This window comes from Rhipicephalus microplus, chromosome 7, assembly GCF_043290135.1.
Source record: "Rhipicephalus microplus isolate Deutch F79 chromosome 7, USDA_Rmic, whole genome shotgun sequence".
Taxonomy (NCBI): Eukaryota; Metazoa; Arthropoda; class Arachnida; order Ixodida; family Ixodidae; genus Rhipicephalus; species Rhipicephalus microplus.
Window position 1 is genome coordinate 12,991,961 of NC_134706.1, and position 21,901 is coordinate 13,013,861.

A 21,901-nucleotide genomic window follows, 5' to 3' on the forward strand; every position below is an offset into this window, starting at 1 on the left:
ATTATGATGAGGTTTCAGTGCACAGCCAAATTTGTATATCGAGTCCACATGTAATTCTCGTGTATACTGCAACAGTTAAAATCCCCTTAAATTAAGATATATCTGTAGATCGAAGTACCTATAAGTTGAACACTTGAAATCCCCCTTCAGATTTGATAGACATGTGTTACACTGAATTTGGAATAATGCAATTGATATTTGTAATTACAATCACTTTAATAATTAAGAATTCTTATATACCACATGAAACTGTCTCCGTATTGCCATGACATTCAAGAAAAAGGGATGTTATAAAGCTGAAAAAGCCGACAGTTTCAACTTGGCTATGAGTAATGCTAAATTACTCACTACATAACGAAACTTACAAGCAGTCATAGTTTGAAACCAACTACTACACTTTTAAGGCAAATTCAAATTCTCTTGTCATGACAGAAAAAGTTTATTACCTTCAAATCCATTCCTGAAGTGCTTGTTGGTGATCAGCCTGTGTCGAGAGCCGTTTTGCAATATTAGCTCGTCCATGAATTCTCTGAAGGGCACACCGTTGAGTTGCACCGGATTGACGAAGTCCACGACGACTTCTTTGACAGAGATCGGTTGCATGAAGGACGGCGTGCCGGCCATCACTTGCTCGCCGTTCACCAAGAGAAACTGCTGGGCGAGCGGCTTTCCGTTGACAGTTTCGGCGTGGAGGTCTTTTTGTACAACCAGTGATGGGAAAGACACGTCCCCGTGAATGACAGTGTTTTGATGGGAACTTGACACCTGTACAGGAAGAGAATGACCAGAGGGATCAAATTTGTGAAAGCATAATGCACTTGAATGACATCTTGAATGCACACAAAATTTCATTTCCGTAGACGTTGTGCCGCTTAGTTCTACTTTGTTAATAGCAAGTAAGGAGAGAACGACACTTGTCTGTCCTCTTTGTTTTCCATGTTTTGGTTATTTTTTGCACCTTCTTGAAATTAATCAATCAGGCTAAACATCGTTTTGCTTTAGTGAAGCTTTAGGAACAAGCTTGCTAGAGGTAAAAGTTTTGCCACCACTCACCAGCTTGGCAGCTTCCGAAAGGTCAATGCCGTTCACTTTCACGCCGGGGGAAACATCAATGGGTCCCTTAGTACGAATGGAATCCTTGAACACCACTGGCCCTTCGAGGACTTCGTCTCCAAAGGTCCTCATCAGGTCTTCGTCAAGATTAATGCCATTGATTGTTTCAGTGTCCAGGTCCTTCTCCAAGTGAACGTTGTTGAAGCTTACAGGTGATCCGATGTGCTGCGAAAATGAGGTTCGAGCACGATAGGGTCAGCAAACTATAGAAAGTAAGTGAAATGGACAAGAGATTACTGTAAAATGGCGTGAACTGGTATCACATCTTGTACGGACGGCACAACTGTCCAGCAGTGTGTTTTCCAAGTTCCAAATCATTTCTCCAATAACAAAAATTTGATCTTAATGCCGGTTTTCATGTCAGATTAGACTTAACAGCAATGCGACATGTTTTGCTGTGAAGCTACGCTTTGCAGCAGCCGCGACTGCCGGAACGTAGTCGGTCGTAGAGGCTATTACAAAACTGCTTTCTGTTACACCAAATCGCAACGACTCATTTTCTTGAATGTGTACAAGTATCATTCTTTTATATGTTCTTAAATATTTCTGCATATTGCATATCTACATTTACTTGTATGTATGCCCACTTCTGCCATAGACAAAACGCGCTGCAGTATGTATGAATGGAAGAAAATAAAACCGTACATGCAGCATGCCAATGCATCGCAAGTCGTGACCACAAAACACTTGCCTGGTCAGCAGACTTCAGCCATATCAAGTTCTGCAGATCACGAACCATGCGGTCGTTTATGCCCTTATGCGCAACCACGTTCCCAATAACGATCATCGACTCAATGTTCACTGCGGTGTTGTACACCGTCTCGAGTCCCGGCGTCCTGCTGAGCTCGGATGGATCAACGCCGTCAATTGTGCTTCCGGGAGTCATTGCAATGTCCCTTGTCACTGTGATGTCCGCATCGAAAATTTTCCTCCCAAAAACCACCTGTGGCCCCTTGCTTCGAAGCACAGCATCCCTGGCGATATCCAAGCCATTAACTGTGCCAGCGTTGAGGTTATGCTTGAAGTGGATCGCGTCCTTGACTATCCACGTGCCCCGAATGTTCTGCGGAGTGTGCAATGTGACCAGGTCGTGACTGGGCCGGATGCCATTCAATGTGCCGGCAACTTCGGCGTTTCCGTGGATCACAACAGGTGCCTGGTAAGTCTTTGGTCCTGAAAAGCATATAAAACGATGTGTAAAGAAAGATATTTCCCCATTAAAGATTACCACTTTTGCAGTCGGGAACTTTTACCCACCTTGCTTCCTTTCTGGTCTGAAACTAAAAGTGAATAAGTACACCTGAATTAAAATAAATACACTACCAATTCACAGAGATGGCACATAATGCAGTTTGAAGACACGCGTGTGACTCAACCACTTAAGATTTTTGTTCAGCAGTTTCCCTAACCACAGAGCACCGAGAGCTCGTTGAGTTGTTGGGAGAGACGACAATGACGGACTGCAGAGAATCAAATAATCTCATCTCTTCTGACAAGACTGTACACGAGGTAACGGGAATTATTCATAGAATGAAGTGATTGCACATATTCGTGTTCTTTTGTCGTCATGGTGGTGGTGAACACCTTACAGAGTGCAGATTGGCGTATGTAGAGCTGATGCCGTTTTAGACAATCCAGAAGAACACTCTGCGCTGAATTTAGAGACATTTTCCCAAACAATCATTTGAAAGGAAGACAATGAATGCAAAATCTTATGAGCCGGAATATAAAAAGCTAGTTAAGCACATCGCCAGCACCAAAGCTCTGCTCAATGAGTAAGCTACCTACTCAACGTTGTAGCAATATCGATATGCACAGAGTTGCTGGGTCGGAAAGTTCAATATTAGCCCACAATGCTGCAGGAACACACCCACTTCATAATCTGCTAAAGTGCTTCCCTGCACTGCATACTCGCTACTAATAATGGCAGCACCTGGGGTGCTTCAGGAGGACACAAGATCCCAGTGCTAGGGCTCGTTCATTATGCCCGTTTATGCGAAGAGAGCCGAGTCTGCATTTCCCACATAGATCAAGCAAACTGCACTTGAACATGCAGTTTGCACAAAGATTAGCCACGATCAGTTGGGCAAACTGTATGGCAGGAAAGGAAAGCTAGTTTTACGACTATGAACAGAGTTTCCCCGACTGCCCGAACCAGTGAGCGGCTCAATGGAAACGCAGTGCAATGTGGACAGCATGCAGAGAGGGAAAGCGTACCACGGATAGTCTGGTGGCTGTGCTTGTCGACTGCCTCTGCGTACAGCTTGGGGATGCTGTAGAGCCCGTTGATTGGATTCTTCAGGGCGAGTGCAGAACCAATGATCAGTGGTGCCTGGAACGTCCACTCGCCGGTCACTGTTGTGACGCCTTGCAGGGGCACCAGGTGAGCAACAAATGCAGACAGGTCTTTCTGTAGGAGGAGAGTCTTTGGAATTCTGCCCCTACTTTTTGAAAAGTACTATCCTCGCGAAATAAAAAATGCAGTTTAAAACTAAACGTGACAAACGGTATGCACTCCTGCTTGCAATAGCGCTGTGTTGCAGTGAATCTGGCGAATGAATGTGGCATTGGCTCCGATGTCTACATTGGAGCCGTGTAAGCTAATATGCTATGGGCGGTTGTTCGCTTTTGTCACGAACTAATGTTGGTACACTACTTTGACCTTAATTGACAAGCTTACATTCATGCTTGAATTATACCAAAAAAGCGTAGCATGCAGCGAGACTTCTGTATGATTACAGAGGCCGTTCCTGCATAGTCTGTGGCTGAAGTGGCCGCCCAGCCATTCTAGACAGGTGGAATTCAGATTACATTAAGAAATTTAAGGTGGTAATGCAACGCAAGGTGCATAGAGGATTTTCAGCCCTCTGGTCGAGCCTTCTAGTATCGACCTTTGCAACTGATATATCCACTTTTGAACGTGACTAGGCTTTTTTTTCCCCGGTTATGAAATTTTTTGTCAGGCAAGTGTTTATCGTAGCAAATGATTCAGCAGTAAAATACAAAGCAGAAAAATTTTTGCCATGGAAATTTTTAATGATCTGAGCTTGCCAAGGGTCTGTCCAATCCCTGAAGCAAACCTGCAACATGGATGTATTTATGGATGAATGACCACCTTATCGATTAGATAGGTCACTCTAGGAAGCTGCCGAACCAGTTTTGCGTGAAAATACAATCGTTTTGAAAGAACATTCGCAACACCTACAAAAGTATTTGCACAACTAAAGCTATGTACAGCTAATCTTATGAAGTAAACATTCAGAGAAAGCGCAGCACGATAGGTAATCAAGCGGAAGTCGATTGATTTGATTGATTGATATGTGGGGTTTAACGTCCCAAAATCACCATATGATTATGAGAGAAGCCGTAATCAAGCGGAAGTCCAGATTGGGAATTTCACAGAGTAAAGTGTGGGATTGGGCTAGTTGGTATTTCGTAATTAAACCACTCAGTGCAAAAAATTTTGCACAATAAACACAACAAAACTGTACTGGTCCTCGTCTCGAGAATTCGTTGTTTAAATTGTTTTGTGCCGAGAATTCCACAGAGATCCGCAAAGAATTACGGATGTCCACATCGCATTAGTCATGCATTAGGTGAACTATACGTGCATTGCAGAATAAATAGGCAACTTACATTGTTTACTGTTGTGGTAACCTTGAGGTTGCCAGGGATTCGCAGCTTTGTAAACTCTTTCATCCCATGAATGACTTGCGGTGTGTTGGTGGTGACAAATTTTTCCGGATTGATGCCATTGATGGTACGGCCTCTCTGGACGTTCAGGTCTGTCAGCGAGACGTGGCCAAACTTGAGGTTGCCAGTGACAAGCTGGTCCTTATTTGTCAACATGACGTCTGAACGTTGTGAAAAGAAAGATTGCACGATTAAAAATGTTAACATTTGGCATAAATGTGGAGATTAATTGCGTAAAACAGCTGATAGAAGAAAAAGTCACTTTCCTACAACACTCAAATTATAGAGCATTGCCTAGAACGTAGGTCAAGCGTGAATGCAGGTGAGCCCATTCACAGTGGGAGACATTTCTGAATTAAGAGTGATATGAAGTCAGCAACATGAAGTCTATAAGTAGGACAATAAATATGGTAAATATCTATCAAGACCCAAGGAAAGATGCATTACTTCAGTATCATGTTTGACAATGGAAAGCAGCAAGGACAAATTGAGAAAAAATGGACAATGGCACCGATTAGAAACTGAAAATTGTAGAGAACACATACGAGAACAAGCAAAATGCACATGTACCATCACGTCAAAAACTCGAGCATCAAACAAGTCAATCCATGCTTGTATGCTATCAACATATTCAGAGACTTCACTATTCGTAATGTTTAAAATAGATTAGTACCAGGAAGCAGGGCGTACAAAGGCAAAGTTGCACCAATTATTTCCTAAACTTATCATTACAGCCTCCAGTCACGCTTTGTAAAGATACACGCGTTAGTCATTTGATGTAAAACTCACCCGAAATGTTGATTCCGTTGATTGTGCGGGTGTTCAAGTTGTTCACGTAGAGGTTGTTGAACGATACCGGAACACTGATGACCTGGTCACCGGTCGCCTTGAGGGTGTTCCTCAGCAGATCGGCGAGTGGAACACCGTTCAATGTAGTGTCCACAAGCTGAGCCGCATTGAATGTTGATGAACTGACTGGTCTGTCAAACTTGAGGTTCCCTGCAAAGATAAAAATTAAGGACAATAGTAATCCAACAGGCTTTTACCTTTTACGATAACCAAAGTACAACAGAAGATTTGACCACGTTACCTGGTGAACTAGTATACCGTAGCTTGATAGCAAAGAAGACTAAAGGACGAGACTGAAGTGAATGATATGTGATGACTCATCTCAAGCGAGACAGAATCGGTCACTAACACCAAAGAGCTTTATCTGGCATATTGCCCAGCATGGCACTTGAAATCGATTTTATAGATAACTAAAAGACATTCATAGTATAAAATGTACAGGATGTATGAAACGCACACAATGATACTAAACGAACTGAAGCATGACTACAAGGACCATTGTGTTTAGGAAAGTTAAAAGGCTTATTTGCACTACCGTGAATGTGCAGGCAGTGTTTATGCATATGGTCCAAGATGCAGCTACACAACACTGCAAGAGGTTACTGCTGAATACAGTAGTCACTTCAGTTCTAATTATGCAAAGTTAATTAGTTCGATTGTTAAGCAAGCCAAATAAGGTTGCATTAAGTAGGCACTGCAACCGCCAAAAACGAGGGTCTCACCCTGAATTGTCTGCGGGACCGACTTGAACACAACACCCTTCAATTCATTCTCCATTCTCGCAATGTCTTTCCAAATGTCGTTCGTTTGCCTCGAGACGTCATCTGGGGTAACCGTGGGGACTCGCTGTGCTTGAGGAAGGATCACTCCTTTGGGTGCGGTGACCGAACCGGTGACCTTGACGGGACCGTCTATGACCACCAGCTCTGTCGCGAGTGGCCTCTGCCCGTTGGATGTCCAGACACGCCCAATGTTTGCGGCCAGGTGGTCCACGTGAGCCTGCCGCCGTGCGAGCGAGTTCTCCAGGTTGTGAAGGCAGTCGAGAAGAGGGTCCGGCTTTCCTTGGGCAACTGCATGGCAAAATTTATAGAGTTTCTGCTGTACAAATCTTGCATCTGTAAGCATAGAGTTTCCTGCAATATTCACTAGAGGGAACTGTGGTGTTGGAATCGTTTGGCCACGACATGAATCTTTAGTACATGGATCATCCTGGTATTCATGCTTGTGGCTTGCAATGCTATTGTTTTGGCTTCAGATATAGGAATAGCTTGGCATGAACCTCTTCAGCAGACAGATAGCCTAAGAGGGTCGAAGTGGGACTGCTGTGAACATTTGCTGAACTCCCGTATTGTGACAAAGAAGCTGCAGGACACAAGTAGCCGAAAGAAAATGAAGTACAGTTAAACCTGTATCCAAGAGACACCGATTTAATACAAAATTGTGTGTAAGCGGAACAATTGGGCTTGTATCGAAAGAAACGTTAATCAAATCCATCATGTGTGGCACCTCGCTTATGAAAGGCCTCATAAGAGACAAGAACCGCTTTGCACTGCGTGTCTGATATAGGGGTTCAACTGTATTGTGGATCGTTCCCTGGCTATCTGAAGCATGATATGTGCTGTAGCTCTCATATACAATTGCATCACATTTCTCCCTAGTGTACTATTGACCTGCTATGTGTATCAGCATCGTGCATCTAATTGCACCATGTTTTGTAGAAACCGTGCGGATACCTGCTAACATATGCACGTGCAGATAAAAGAAGACATTCACGCATGCACAATGCCGTTAGAATATGTTGCACTCACTTCAAAACTTTCATACTCAGCGGAGGTGATGGGAGTGGAACACTTTTGCCAAAGGGCCAAGAAAAAGAGTTGCACACTTGCTGGCCTGGGCCAACACTTCCAGGTATTTATTAAGAGCACATAAATACCCGACACAGAAGTCAATGAGGGAGCGCCCACCATTCGAGCACAAAAAGCAACAATAGATGAGATTTGAAGGTTGTTTTCGAGCAAATCGACAGAGAAGGTCGCTGCGCTGAATTTGAGAAACCACACATTATGTACGCTATGCTTTCCTTCGCTTAACTGTGTTGGTTTATGTATTTGTGTGCAATGCAGAAAAAACAAGCCCGTCTTACTATTTTCCTACTTTTGTAGGATTAAACGATACATTATACTCAAATACATGATGTATAAATATATGCGAAATGCTCAAATATATGACTGACAGACTGATGATCCTTTCTAGTGGACCGACTATCACCCTCAATGAGGTGAATAAAGCAAGTCATTGAACTGCTTCCATCACGATCAGCCATATATACTCTTGAATCGATGCAAGTTACTTACCGAGCATTGAAAATGACCGAAACAATACTGCATTTGTTAAAAAGTGTTACACTAAATGCGGCGGACAATTCGCCCTACTTTGACAGACGGCATTGTGTTGTATCGGAGCTTTTATATCAAGGTGCTACACGTATGCGAAGTGCAGCACAGCTGAATGCTTTATAAATTCAGTTTCAGGCTATGCAATACAACCCAAACCATTTTAACATTTTCACCTGAACACCATATGAACTTGAATTAAGGCTAAGTTTAATGTACACTTGTGGCCAACATGAGAAGGAACAATGACCGATTTAAACAGGACCAAGCGACAGTAAGTTTTCATAAAACTTGGAAGCGCGAAATCGACGATAACAGGAAGGAACACAAAGATGATACAGGGCGCTATGTCTAAAGTAAGTTTTATCAAAAGTGTCCCGAAATACTATATACACAGCCGAGTGGCCTACACAGGCGCAATGCACGTCGCATTCTACAACGCTAATCAGGATCGGCAGAGCAACATATCTACATATCACAGCCAAGTTTTTAAACGCAGTTTTTCCTTACTGTGCAGGACAACAGAAATGTCACTAATACAATCGCCTTTCTTTTTAATGTGATAAGCCTCCATTAGTTCTCTCTCCATAGCATTTCTACTTGTGCTCAGAATCTGAATGCTAGACAACACTAGTTCACAAGCAAAGGTTTTGCAACGCATACCTTTGAGCTAAATGTTTATGTATTGCTCGCGAGAACCTACTTCCTGATATAAGTGACAAGGAACATTCCTGTAGGACACCTCGACTCGTGGAACACTTACTGTGGGGCGTGCATTCAACTGCTACAGACATAAGCTTGTGGGGAAACCTCATTCATCCTAATGCGCATTAATTCAGTACCTTGCGAATGCAATACAATGACTTGAGATATTTATGCCTTGCATGAAATTTGAGGGAACTGAAGCATGCATGAAAAACTATGAATCTATTCGTAATCTATAAAAAGGGGTACCCGATTTCCTGTAGTAAACACTATGAATACCGAAAACAGCCGCCGATTGGAACCACCTTCCCTCTTCCGTTGTATCAATAACAGACCCTTTGTTATTCAAGACTGCAATTTCTCAGCAATGCTTGTAACTATACGCAGTTTTCATTATCTATCTGTCTTGTATGTGCTTGAATTCTTATACATTTTTAGTTGACTTATGTTGCCTTCCTGATTTGCGCATCTGATACTTGTTTCTTTATTTTGTCTTTTTTTCTTGTGTGTTATATATGTTGTACCCACCCCCTCTTAATGCCCTACGGGCCCTGAGGGTATTCTAATAAATAAATAAATAAATAAATAAATAAATACGTCAAATTAGAAAGGCTAGAAGTTTAAGGCCTAACCACATGCACGAGATTTTCTAGTGACAGCAACAAGCGACAGGAATTGCTGTTGCGGAGGCCTGTCCGTTGACACTGCTTGTTGCGTCGCGGGTTTTTGGAAGACTAGAAAAGATTGCTCGTCGTCCAGAAGCCAGCATAGCGATTTCCGGCAACATGGCTGACCCCTGGCCTTCACTTTGGTTGCAATTTGCTTTGGATGCTTGTTATCTGTGCGTACTTCAAGGAATGCGAGATATCGCGACTTTTTTTTTTTACATTAGATTCTCACACGGACAATGAGAAAGCAGCCGTATTTTTTGTTAATCTCGTTATTGAAGGTTTGTTTCGATATGCCCATGGATGCTTGCGACAATCATGGTCACTTGCTGCAATGTGAAACAGTCATGCGAAGTGTGTTGTAGCACACGCTTCTGGCCACAGTGTCGCAGTGAAAATAAAGATTGGAGAAAAGGAGGGCCATGAAATGCTTTTGTGGCTTCTTCATGCCACATAGGACAGCAATAAACTTGGCATGTTGTCACAGATCTAATTTTAAACTTCTTTTCGCAATTTATAGGTACGCACACGATAGGTTTCAAGCTAGCAACAGCGACACTGTCGCCAACATGGGGTTGCAACCGACGCGACCGTCACTGCCGCTTGTCGCTAGAAAAACTCGCATGCAGTTGGGCCCTTCACATGTACGAACATGGATATAACGAATCATTTGTTAGAACAAGTTCACAAAAGACAGTCTCAGAGTAGATAGTGTTAAGAATGTACCTTTATAACACATTGTCAGGTATAACCAACTCATCTTTGTATAGTACTTAACTTTGATATAATGAGGTTTGAGTGTGCAACAAATTCAGACAGGGAACACTCCCGGAGCTTGGCTACCTCAATTGCGCAGAAGTTGACCACCGAAGTAAGCAACATGCTCACCGAAGCTGTACTTCTCAAGAACGAGTTGCAGCGGTGGCTGGGGGGCAGAAAGCACTGCCTGCGTCACGAACATGAAGTACTGGCCTTCGATGAACTGGAACACCACGCTCGAGAGGGTCATGCCAGACATCTTGAGGGTGAAAGTGCAGTTGTATGTCGAGGACTCTGTCTCCAAGAAGAACATCACTTCATCCTGAAAACGAAAATGTGAAGGCAATGTGAAGTTGCACGGCCAAAGGGTCACAGAAGACGCCACCACCACTCTCGGATTTTTCGCCACGTAGTTGTTCCTCAAGAACAGCAATCCGAGAAAAATTTGAATAATGCATGCAGTGAAGATAAAACATTAACCATTTAAAGCCAGCAGATAAAGCTTAAAACACTACGAGGAAATGATCAGGAAATAGATTTGGCCAATCAGACTTTCCAAGTTATCAATATAATAATACTCGTATCGTAGGCAAAATGAAACATGGCCATGAGAGACGAATTGATGAGCTTCGATATGCAGTTTAAATGCTGCTCAGCCAGGGTTGCAAGTAAAGAGATTTAATACGTGCAACTGCAGGAAGATAAAAAACTAGCAAATGATGGTGGCAAAGTACACCAAGAAAATGCTAATCAAATGTGGAACTGTATCTCGGAGGAACAGCTGTATTACAACAATCTTAAATACATTCTAGCAGACATGAGACGAACGTAGTGCGAACAGATGTCAAACCTGCGGAACCCAGACAAGGACAGCAGATAGCTACGTGGGGTAATGAATTTGAGGGTTTCGCGGGGCTAAAATTAAATCTGCTGGAACGAGACAGGGTAAATAGAAGATATTTGGGAGCAGTCTTCGTAATGGACATTAAAATAACCCGATTATGATCATCATAACCGACCTCGTGAATTCCCTAGGACACTGCCGCTTACCTTCCGCACAACTGCTATGGCAGCTTCTCCGTTTGGTAGGTTGAAAATCGAGACGTCCTCTGCGCCCTCCGTGTTCAAAAGAGTCTGCCACTCCAGGAACTGGTCACCTACATACAAGATCGAAGAAATCGATCAGGCACTTCCCACTCCGAGTATAGTGGGACAAAAATACTGGCACACGCTTGATGGTAGTGAAGGGCTTACCGGCATACCAATAGAGGAAGACTCCTTGACGAGTCAGAAAGGTCAGGTAGTGGATGCCAGCGACTGTGAAATGGTTCACTTTGAAAGCTTGCCAGAACCTGATCACCTGCACAAAGCTGAGCTCATGTTCCCGACCTAAAAAAGGAGGAAAAAAATTGGACAAGGTATTCTGAAAGTCAAAACACAATGATGGCCTGAAACGGAAAGAATACAAGAGAACAAACACATGCACACACATAAAAAAGCGAATAACTGCTAAAAAAAATACAATCATAAATGCAAAAGGAGCACTACTTTAGGTATCAAACTGCAAATTATGCACGTTTGATGTAATAGAGATCAGCAATGGTACCAAATACTGTTTCTCAATTGGTGGCGTAATTTGAAAGAACAGAGTGGCAACCAACTCCAGATTTGATCTTTTCATGCAAAGTTTGGAGCTCCTTCCTGCATTTGTAGTGAGAATGAACTCCAGCGGTCGAGAATATGATACGAAGTAAATCGAATACACAGTATTGCTTTTCAGTGCCAAATGCATGTTGCAAGAAAATTCTGTACCAAGAAAGTTGTACCTGAAGGAAATTTCAATGAGGTGTAGGATTGGACTACTCAGTCCATACTTTGAATGCACAGTTTTTTTTGTTTGTCCCTCCTCTATGTTAGTGCACCGATCTCCTTTAAAATTTTGCTTTGTTCTTACTTTTACATGAACACATACAACAGCACATTTAGAAACCCCCTCATGGAAAAGGCTGGATGCATACTAACGCTGGTTGTAGATGAACACAGGAGAGCCCAGGAAAAGTTCACCGGCGTTGTCCCTCTGCTGAGCCACGGCGATATAGAGGGGTCCTTCCATACTCCAAGCGACGACAGATTTGGCCCCGATGACCGAGTGCTGCGATACTGCATCAAATTGCGTGTTCTTCCATTCATAAAGCCTGCACAAGAAAATGAATAGAAATCTTGAGGGAGATGTTTCGAAAGGGCTAGGACAGCATGGAAGCAAGCTTGAATGCAAGATCAACAATAGCAGCCGTTCCAGAGGGTCAAAACTGCAGATGTTGAATTTACTAGGTAAGCAGCTGCGAGAAACATTTTAAGCAGTAGGGAATGGAGAAGAGTTAGTTGAATTAAGCACAGTACAGCAAGAATAGATGATCACGTGCGTACTAAACTTCAGCTAGAACTCCACATGTTAAAAGTCCCGTTTCCTGTTAGCTCAAGGATTGAATTGCGGAAAGTTTGGGCCAACTCCCTTGTAAGAGGCACTAGTGTGCCTACATCAAAACTGGGGTTAATAAAAAACGAGAATATGGTGACTTGTTTATAAGAGACCTCATATATTGAATAAAGTGCCCTCTAGTATATGTTCCTATAAAGAGGCTGGACTGCATTTTCATCGTATTCAGTTGCTACATCATATTGGCGCAGTTTCGATTCCAACACTTGCACCTGAGCAAACATCAACTTGAAACTCCGTCACAAAATGGCACGCCAAATATACAACCGTTCTGATCCGATGCTTAGTACACAAAGAAGGAGAAAAGAGAAATTCATGCCAACAGCAACAGGTGCAGATTCAGCAGCACAAAATCTTCCCAATTCAAATCGAAAGAACGATGTACGAAAACTTACACAAGCTTTCCATTGTACGACGTACCAGAACCGGAGTAGGTTCGGAACACGCACGTGACGAGATAGTGGGCCGAAGCACCGCGAACCACGTCAATGTCGGACTCGCCGCCTAGTTCAACAGTCTGCTTTGTGACCAGCTTTTCACCTTGAAGCAAGTACAGCCGCACGAAATGGTCTCTCCCACCGTGTCTCTGATGGAGGCACACAATCCACAGCTGGTCTCCATATACAAATGCCTGCGAAGAAGATTGTTGCAAGAGTGAACATGCGCTATGGTCAACGAAACATACATGTTACAATGCACTACAATAACTGGGATCTATAATAGGTCAACTAACTAGGATCTATAATAAGATTTATGTTAACTAGGTCAACGAAGCATACACGTGCATCACACTATAATAAATGGGATCTGCACTGCATCAGAACTTAATGGCTAATCATGCACTTGCATAACTATGCAAATATGTCTGGAGTTAGCCTGTACAACTATGCGTTACAACTAGAAAAAAACATTACCTCCGCCTCTGTGGCTCTCCCTTTCAGTGAGAATTCGCACATAGGGACTTCGTTGAATAGCGCTAGCTCATTTTCGTGACCAAAGCAAGCGACACTTGTCGCTTGGTCTAAGTGTGATCTTAAACGTCTCCGTAACTTTCTTTAGGGATTCTGACATCGCTCCTCAGCCAAACGTGAAGTATTAAAGAACAGCAAAACAACAACACAACAGCAACAACAACAACAAAACGTCAAAAAAACGCTTAGCTAACTACGTACGTTGCAGTTGTATATTAGTTAACTTAGAACTACACGCAGAAACCAGCTTGCCTGACCGTCAGGTAAAGGGCAGGAGCGTCGCAGTTTTGTGGGTGGAGCTGCTATTTTTTTTTTTTTTACGCGAGGCAGTGCTAACCGGTTGTGAATACGTTATGCTTAATTGCTGGGCACGCATACAATGAAATTTTAGTTACCGAAAATGCAAAATACACGGCCGCTGCGGCCTCTCACGGTGAACAGTGGTGGCAGCGAATACTGCACAGTGACGCGCTCCCACTCAGGGCTGTCCAGAGGGCCCTTGTGGCGGCAAAGGGGCTTTGCCTCTCCGTCCCGACGTGGGAACAGCCAGCATCAGTCCTGGACTGGTCCTCAGGACTTCAATAAAGTTCTCCGTACCATAGCATACAGCAGCGCGTACAACGCAGACACACTACGGAACGAAACTGAAGCCTCGATTTCCGGACCTAATGTAGTCGGCTAAAGGGTGCCGGAACACATGGTTTTTACGAGAGGGCGCACCTTGACTTTGACCGTCGTCAAACTTGTGGCCATTCCGGCGAATGGAGCGTAGCGTCCGCTGGCCCATCGTAGCAGCTCGACCTGTCCGGTGCGTGTGGCTACCACGAGGAACGTCGCGCCTGCGACGTAAGCTGGTTCCCAGCAGGACACGTTCCCAAGGCGTATTCCCAGGTCCACCGGCTTCGTACCGATGACGCGAAGGTGGTCTTGAGGCAAGACTGCGTCGAACAATGAACACGCAAACCTCCTTGGTCGTCACATGAGCGCAGCGAGAAAGTTGCTGCGTACGAAATCGAAACTCACCGCCATAGTCAGGACTGTCCGGAGTCACAAGACTCCGCTTGTGGCGCTGTAATCTGGCCTTTTCGAAAGCTTCGTGAAGCTTTATCTTGAAGTCGTCCAGCTTTTGCTTGAAGTACTCTTCGAGGCGCTCGTCTGGCGTAGATGCGTCAACAGCGTGGGCTAACGTAAATATAAGCAGCGCCCATTTAAGCGCCTGCATTGCGACCCTGCATGGTAGAATAGGGGAGAAAAAAAAGTTAAGTGCAAGCTAAGCGTTATTTAGCACGGCTATGCAATAACTCTCATTCGTTCAGAAGCGCTATAGGGATACAAAACACCGCCCGAATCCAGAGCGGACCCGCACTCACATGTGGTGGTCACAACCGACTTCAGGAAACGGGCGCTCCGCGTTCAACTGCTCCTTATATAGCGAAATGTTCACGCCCATTGAAACAAGACACACCCACTCCAACTACCTGGGTAATAAAAAGAAATATATATATACGGATGGTAAAATATGTATGATAGCGGCATGGTGCGCACACAAACTGCGCATCTGAATGCCGGGCCAAACGCTGCGCCTACGTGATAAAACGGCGTAAAATATGTACGCGCGCCCGCCCTGATAAGGAATTCACCGGCAGCAAATTCAAGGGAGCTGAGGAAACCAACTTTATTGTTCGAATGTGTGCACGTTCGCATAGCTGAATGAAGTCACACGCAGTACATACGGACTGCATCAGGTCGATAGGTGGGGACGGGAATTACGTCATGTTAGCACAATCGATTCCCAATTTTTTTTTATGTAACTTGTGCCCTTATATACGAAGACGTGCAGAACCACATGTTTCGGACCACCCTGCATTCTATTCACCACGGCTTCGCTGAACCCACAAAGACAAAAATCAAATTTTCCGCCACTTGAAACGACGTCGTCGATTGGACGAAGCCTTCTTAGCTTGCACTTTACGCCACCAGGTGCCCGTGAAAGGATATACAACAAAAAAATCGGCTGCTTCATGTCGTTTGTGCGATTGTAATATTTCTATCTGGATTATTCCGAATGAGCTGATGGGTTTCAGCTTACGTCTATCTCTAGCGCTAGCGCTAATCTCGGCGCTCGAAGCCGACGCGGCCGCCAACAAGGCGAAGGCAAGCAACGGCGCTAAACTTTGCAAAGAAGAACCCGACATTGTTGTCGAAAGGAACCTAGCGCTCACGGGCTACCACAGGTATGGATCTCTCTTTTGTAGCTTGCTGTAGTCGCTGAGCGGCGGTTTATAGCGACGAAGGAGGGATCGGGGGCCCCTGTGTTCGCCAATGTCTTTGCTTTTACATTCGAAGGGAGCTGCAGACTGTGATCCACTCGCGAAACCGACTCAAAGTCAAGGGCCGGTCCCCAACGCTGCTGCTCGAGGAGGCGATACCGCCGGGCGCCTACATTGACGCTTACCAACTGCGCCTCTTGGGCGACAGCGATGCCACGGTAAGTTCCGTGCAACAATCGTGACCGGATCAGTGCTTCGTCCAACTTGTGTGTTTATGGCCGTATTAGGTTAATCGAAATACGTGCACTGCTGTCATGCACCTCGTTTGTGTGGGGAAGCCAGCTTCGAGTGATGCGTGGAGCTCAATTGGCTCATTCGCAATCATTGAATCATCGTGCTGTCTTTGGCGATCAAGGGCAAAACTTAAACGTGCATTCAGTAAATGTTTATGTCACAGTGAACGATAATTGGTTCTGTGGAATAATATCCTGAATGCGTATGTGATTGGCAGGCAACATGTTCACTTTCATGTTCGTGACGATGCGATTGCGCAGTGGACGCAGCAAGTGCATGTTCTATTTGCACTTAAATCTGAATTTGTATGTGTGTTGGTTTATTTATGTGTTTATTTCGACAAAGGTTGAAATCCAAAGGTGCAATTAATCAGCTGATTAACTCAATCAATACGCCACATTTCTTTGTCTCTGTGTATATGAATTTATTGCAAAATGTATAACAATCTTGGCTTTTAGCCTAACTACGCAAAGAGAACACTGTAATTGAACTCGTTGATGCTTTGTTTTTTCTTGTATTCTGCGTTAGGATCAAGTTTTCCTGGTATACATTTGTCAATACCTGCAATATGGGCACTTTTGCCCACCTGCTATGCAGAATTAAAACAACACTACGAAGCATGCACATTTTGCCATTGGAGGGTCATATTGTAGCACTGCTCTAGACATTTATTACCGATTTCACCACCCATTTGCAACTTCATGAGAATTAGGTAAACAGTTGCAACCGATGCGATCGAAGCACTACAACGTTCCTTCAATAGATCACTAAAAACAAAGCTGTGCAAAGCAAAATTTATGATAAGCTGCTAAGGCAAAGAATACAAGCTAGTGTGCCAAGCCATGCAATATCACCTTCTCCTGTCTTGTGCAGTTCGGACTGCGTGGCAAGGTGGACGTGGAAGAAATGGCCCATCAGGCGAGCGGACTCAGCGTCTTCACCTTCTTGCCATTGAACGAGACCTCCGTGCTGGCGACCCTGCCTGTCCACATGCGGTACCACAAGGCGCAAAGCTGTCTTGCAGATGGGCCCTTCGCCAAAGTGGCACTGCATCCGCCATCCATCTACTTCAGGCACCCTGACTTGGGTATGCGTCGAACCCACGCTTCACTCGTAAATGTTCCACTAGCAAAGTGTTAGAAGAGTCACAGTTCTTATAACTGAACGAATCCAGTAGACACCTAAGCCAAGGAAAGCATGGAAGGCATTTCTCGTTTTCAAGTGTAGTGTAGTAAGTTCAGAAAAGCTGAAGTGAATGGACAAGCACCTCTTCTGTCAGTGGGTTCCGAACCCACAACCTTCCGATAACCTGCTCTGACAATTGTGCTATAACAGACCATACTTTGCCATCCACTTTGCTAGGTTTTTCCGTGCTGGTAATCCCTGGGAGTGTGTCAGCCCCCCACACCCCAATCCGTGGCCAGGGCGACAAATGTTGTGGGTTTGTATACCACCTACAGAAAGGGTGCTTCCACTTCAGCTGTCACGCTTCTCCAGGTATTACATTACAGTTAAAAACAATAAATAATGTCTATTAAATTGTTTTCTAGTTACTTCCTCGTTTGCTGGATTCATTTATGTTGTAACAGAGAAACGAACCCCTCGAAAAAATTCTCCTTTTGTAGCGGTGACAACTGTCACTGTATGCTCTAGCACTGCAATATACTGGTGGAACTTACTTGCACTACATAACGCAGCTGGCTCGTGTCAATTCAACACGGTCTAAATGTGGAAGCATAGAGTATCTCACAAATACCTAAGAGGGAAGTGTGGCGCCACCGTCTATGCTAATTTCTTAAGGGGCGATGTTGGAGCGCTGGGAATGACGGTATGTGTGTCTGCGAGGCTTAAGTTGGCTGGTGTTGAGCGAGGCTTCGGCTCAAAGGCGAATACGACTGCGTAAATGAAGCTTCTCCAAAACAAAACGTTTATAAGTGGATCTCATTCAGGTGTATAAAAGTCCACACACCTTGACGGCACAACCAAACGGGGAGAGAAAGAAACAGACGACATAAACATGGCGGAAAGAACGCTCGCTTTGTCGTCTGCCTGCCAAGTTTAGCGGCCGTTGGTTAGTTCTTACGCTTCATAAGATTGTACATCAACATAGGAGGTTCCAGTGTTAAAAACGACATGTTTCTGTGCAATGACGAAAATAAATAGCTTATTACGTGCTCTTTTAGTAAGAAATCGATCATTTTAACGTGAAGCCAGACGCGTCTAAGAGGTATACAAATCCGAATCAATTTTGAAGCTCACGTATCCTGTCGTTCCCTTGAATTCAACAGCTCACTAGCGCCAGATTTTCCTCTAGGTATGATTGTGAGAAACTCTATGTGTGGAAGTATGCATTTAGGGCATTTAAGACTCGAGTATGAAACGGCATGCATAAACAGGATGTAAAGGGAGAGGCTACGACACTTTTCCTGCGTCAAGCATTTCACACATTTTTCTCCTTGGGCTTAAGCGCGATGTTTCAACTCCATTCAAAGATGACCTCATAAAGCTTAAGTGGCCTCTGACAACTTCAACAAAATTCATACAGTCAATGAGAATCGAAATCTCTGAAAACGGCTGGAGTGATAGCCTTTAAAAATGTCGAGAAGTCAGAAACTATAGTTTTAAAGGCGTTGCCCCTTTTCCTGCTGCAGATCTTAAAATGTTAAATTCATTTCACAAATGTTGTGTTAGAAGCACAAAGTTTCATCAGATGTGGTGCCACTGCAAAGGCTACTGGTGATATTTCCCCAGCCATGCATATCAAGATATAAGCTCCCAGTGTTCTGTCGCACATCGGTAAAGAAGATAGAAACATTCATTTGGCTTGCTGCAATCTGATACGAAAACTTTTTGCATGGCTACACGGTGATACAGAATCATGTACCACAAGGTGCCAAATATCCACGACCATCCAGTGATTGCATGGCTATACAGTGTCCATTATCACAAGTGTGACATCACACAAATGCTCGTCCCTAGTGTGACGTGACATGCTCATTAATTTTCCTGGGGTTATGCAGTTGGTGATGTTTATGCCAATAGCTATGCACTCCTCGGTATGCGGTGTCTTGAAAGGCTCAATATTCACAAGCATCTAGTGATTACAATGAATTTGCAACGTCGAAAGTGTGACGTTACACAACTGTTTGTCACAAACGTGATGTGGCGTGTGCATATTAATTGCCCACTGGTTATGCATGTACCCATGACCACAGCAAGCCCTGGGTTAGTAATGTGTCTGGAACAAATTTGAGTATATCACGTTTTTGTTCACGAGTATTCATCCTTTGTGCAGACTTCCCAGACACGTGCGAGGATCTACATCTTCTACCCTGCGACGCAGCCAACATAGAACGTTTATGCCCCTGGAAGCAGCTGCAAGTTGCTAACGTAAGTTCGAACAAATTTTTGCAGAACCGAGATCCGTATGACATGAATATAAATTATTTGACATGAACGAATAGGCATATATTCAACTGCATGTATCCCTTTGAAAAGGTGGTTTCATTGCTGCGTGATGCTGCAGTGCCGTGAAGCCACCTATCCATTGCGGCAAAGCCACACTTCAAGGTTAAATGTACATATTAGCTGCACCTCAGATAATTTAAGTCGGAAAAAGGAAGTCATATGGTCATATATCCACCAGGAATAGCTAATTTTAATGTAACATATCTTTCCACTTACATATTGCCCCCTACAGCTACTGAGTTTTTCCCACTTGCTTCAAACCAAAAAAATTATAATTGCACAAGCCTTGTTTTAATTCCTAAAAATACCAAGTTTGGTCACAAAAATATTCCTAATTTTTTTTTTGTAAAACATGCTATATAATACACTATTCGAACTATTCCATTCGAAGTTTTGACCACATCAACATTCTCTTCGAACCAAAAAAATTTATATTTGTCTATACCCACTAGCAACAAAGGAAATACAATGTGTAATTCAGCACCAGTTGTATACACGAAAGCTTGCTTTCAAATTCATTTTTTTTTTGCAGCTGCGTAATGAACGGAAGCCTTCACTGTTGCAGGTGAATGCCTTAACGGCGGAAGTGCCCGTTGGGTGCCTGGAGGACGGATTTCTGGTCTCGACCACCACGCTAGTCACGTACAGCCTTTGTTCCATCGCCATAGCATACTACGTGTTTATGCACGGCAAAAAGCCACGTTCCGATTAGCAGTGCCGTGTTTGCAACTGCTCCAATGTGGTATTGACCAGTTTCTTTCATGATCTGGTCCCAGCTACTGTCCTGATTGGCTTACAACTTTTTTTTTTTTTACTAAACTAAAACATCGGCAAACATCAGCAACAAAGTCCCCCCCCCCATGGTCTCCATGGCAACTGAATGATCCCGAAGCTCACAGTTGTGAAAGTATCACTCCAGCGCAAACCAAGAAAGCCGCATAGACACACAGCATTTCGTTCAAAAAGGAATTGCAGTGCGAACACAGCAACAGTAAGTCATTCACTCCCCATTCTTTGCTCGATATAATTTATTTTTTTTTGCCGTTTTTCATACAAATAACATGTTTTACACAATGTTACACATCTTGCAATGTAGCAGAGTCGCCATTTTGTCATGTTTATTTTTTTAACCATTTTCGCAACATGCACATTCGCAGTACACTTTTCATGTGTGACGCATCACGTATGGATCTCCCTCGTACCCCTCCCCTCCTCGCACAACCCCACAATGCAAATGCGGAAATGGTTAAAAGACGGCCGGTCCAACCGAAAAAAAAAAAAAAAAGGCAGCGTCAATGTCGCTTCCCGAAGAGTGGCGACGAGTTGTCTTTGTCGCCGCTTCCGAAGACCAGGTCTATAAACAAAAGCCGGTGACAGCGGGTCACACAGCGCACTGGGTGCAAATGTCGGCGGACAGGCAAGCAGAGATGGTGAGGGACAATGGTAATGGTTATGTACAGGGCGCACGGGTGCATTACCGCGAGAAAAACAAAAACCCACTGAAGGTTCCGGGCACGGACCTTCTTTTAGTTCGTCCACGTTCTTGGCAGACAAGCCCACATCCATTTATTCCATTCGCTGCTTTGGAAATGGTAGCAGATCAAACTGGTGCCTGCTTTGCTGTTAACTTGCATAGGCGCTTCGGCAGCGTCAGCATAAACGCGAACAGGAAATAATAAAGATAGCTACCATGTAATTATGCAGCTGGCTGTGTGAAAATTGGACTTGGCTTTATCCCAATGTAGGCATACACTTTCATAGTCTTAAATACAATGTCGACTGCCTTAGAAGACAACAGGTGCAGCGGAGGCAAAAAATGCACTATGCAAATTTTAGACATGTCGTCACGTTCGGGCAAACGCTGGCTTTCCACGTCTCTAACTTATTACCATAATCACTAGCAACAGCGGGCAGACTAATTGTGTTTTATTTTTTGTAAAAGAACTTTTCTTCACCAGCCTCGTAAATTTCATCTGCGTTATTAAAATTTCGCGCAGCGGCAGATAAGGAAGAAATCGGAAACACGGTGCAAGACGTCACTGTAATTGCTCAGTCGGAATTTGTCAGAAAAAAAAAAATCAAACGTGGAAATTCTCAACAGTGAAACGGCAGTTTCTAAGTATTCTGGCGATGCGAACGGTTTCCAAAGAAGCTCGAACGTCTTGTTTTTGAAGCAGCAAAGCAATCAACGAAATGAAGTTTTGGGGCTGTTTTTGTT

The 21,901-nt window shown here is 43.9% G+C and overlaps 2 protein-coding genes across 2 annotated transcripts in view; one reads left to right on the forward strand and one right to left on the reverse strand.

Moving 5' to 3' along the window:
• Positions 1 to 15,125, reverse strand: part of LOC119179010 (uncharacterized) — a 30,140-nt gene extending 15,015 nt beyond the window's left edge. Inside the window, exons 1-15 of the mRNA XM_037430093.2 lie at positions 15,022 to 15,125; positions 14,675 to 14,880; positions 14,372 to 14,589; positions 13,076 to 13,311; positions 12,206 to 12,378; positions 11,438 to 11,572; positions 11,234 to 11,340; positions 10,313 to 10,505; positions 6,378 to 6,725; positions 5,596 to 5,805; positions 4,750 to 4,967; positions 3,331 to 3,523; positions 1,805 to 2,286; positions 1,054 to 1,278; positions 447 to 765 (exon numbers count right to left, since the gene is read on the reverse strand). Coding sequence (XP_037285990.2) covers positions 447 to 765; positions 1,054 to 1,278; positions 1,805 to 2,286; positions 3,331 to 3,523; positions 4,750 to 4,967; positions 5,596 to 5,805; positions 6,378 to 6,725; positions 10,313 to 10,505; positions 11,234 to 11,340; positions 11,438 to 11,572; positions 12,206 to 12,378; positions 13,076 to 13,311; positions 14,372 to 14,589; positions 14,675 to 14,880; positions 15,022 to 15,101 — 3,343 coding nt within the window. The 5' untranslated portion in view covers positions 15,102 to 15,125. The remainder of the gene's footprint in view (positions 1 to 446; positions 766 to 1,053; positions 1,279 to 1,804; positions 2,287 to 3,330; positions 3,524 to 4,749; positions 4,968 to 5,595; positions 5,806 to 6,377; positions 6,726 to 10,312; positions 10,506 to 11,233; positions 11,341 to 11,437; positions 11,573 to 12,205; positions 12,379 to 13,075; positions 13,312 to 14,371; positions 14,590 to 14,674; positions 14,881 to 15,021) is intronic.
• Positions 15,126 to 15,622: 497 nt separating this feature from the next.
• LOC119180377 (GPI alpha-1,4-mannosyltransferase I, stabilizing subunit) lies at positions 15,623 to 20,541 on the forward strand. The gene is made up of 5 exons (XM_037431567.2): positions 15,623 to 15,885; positions 15,998 to 16,139; positions 17,089 to 17,302; positions 19,511 to 19,605; positions 20,249 to 20,541. The coding sequence occupies exons 1-5, from the start codon at positions 15,725 to 15,727 to the stop codon at positions 20,393 to 20,395; spliced, it is 759 nt and encodes a 252-aa protein (XP_037287464.2). The 5' UTR covers positions 15,623 to 15,724; the 3' UTR covers positions 20,396 to 20,541.
• Positions 20,542 to 21,901: the final 1,360 nt, after the last annotated feature.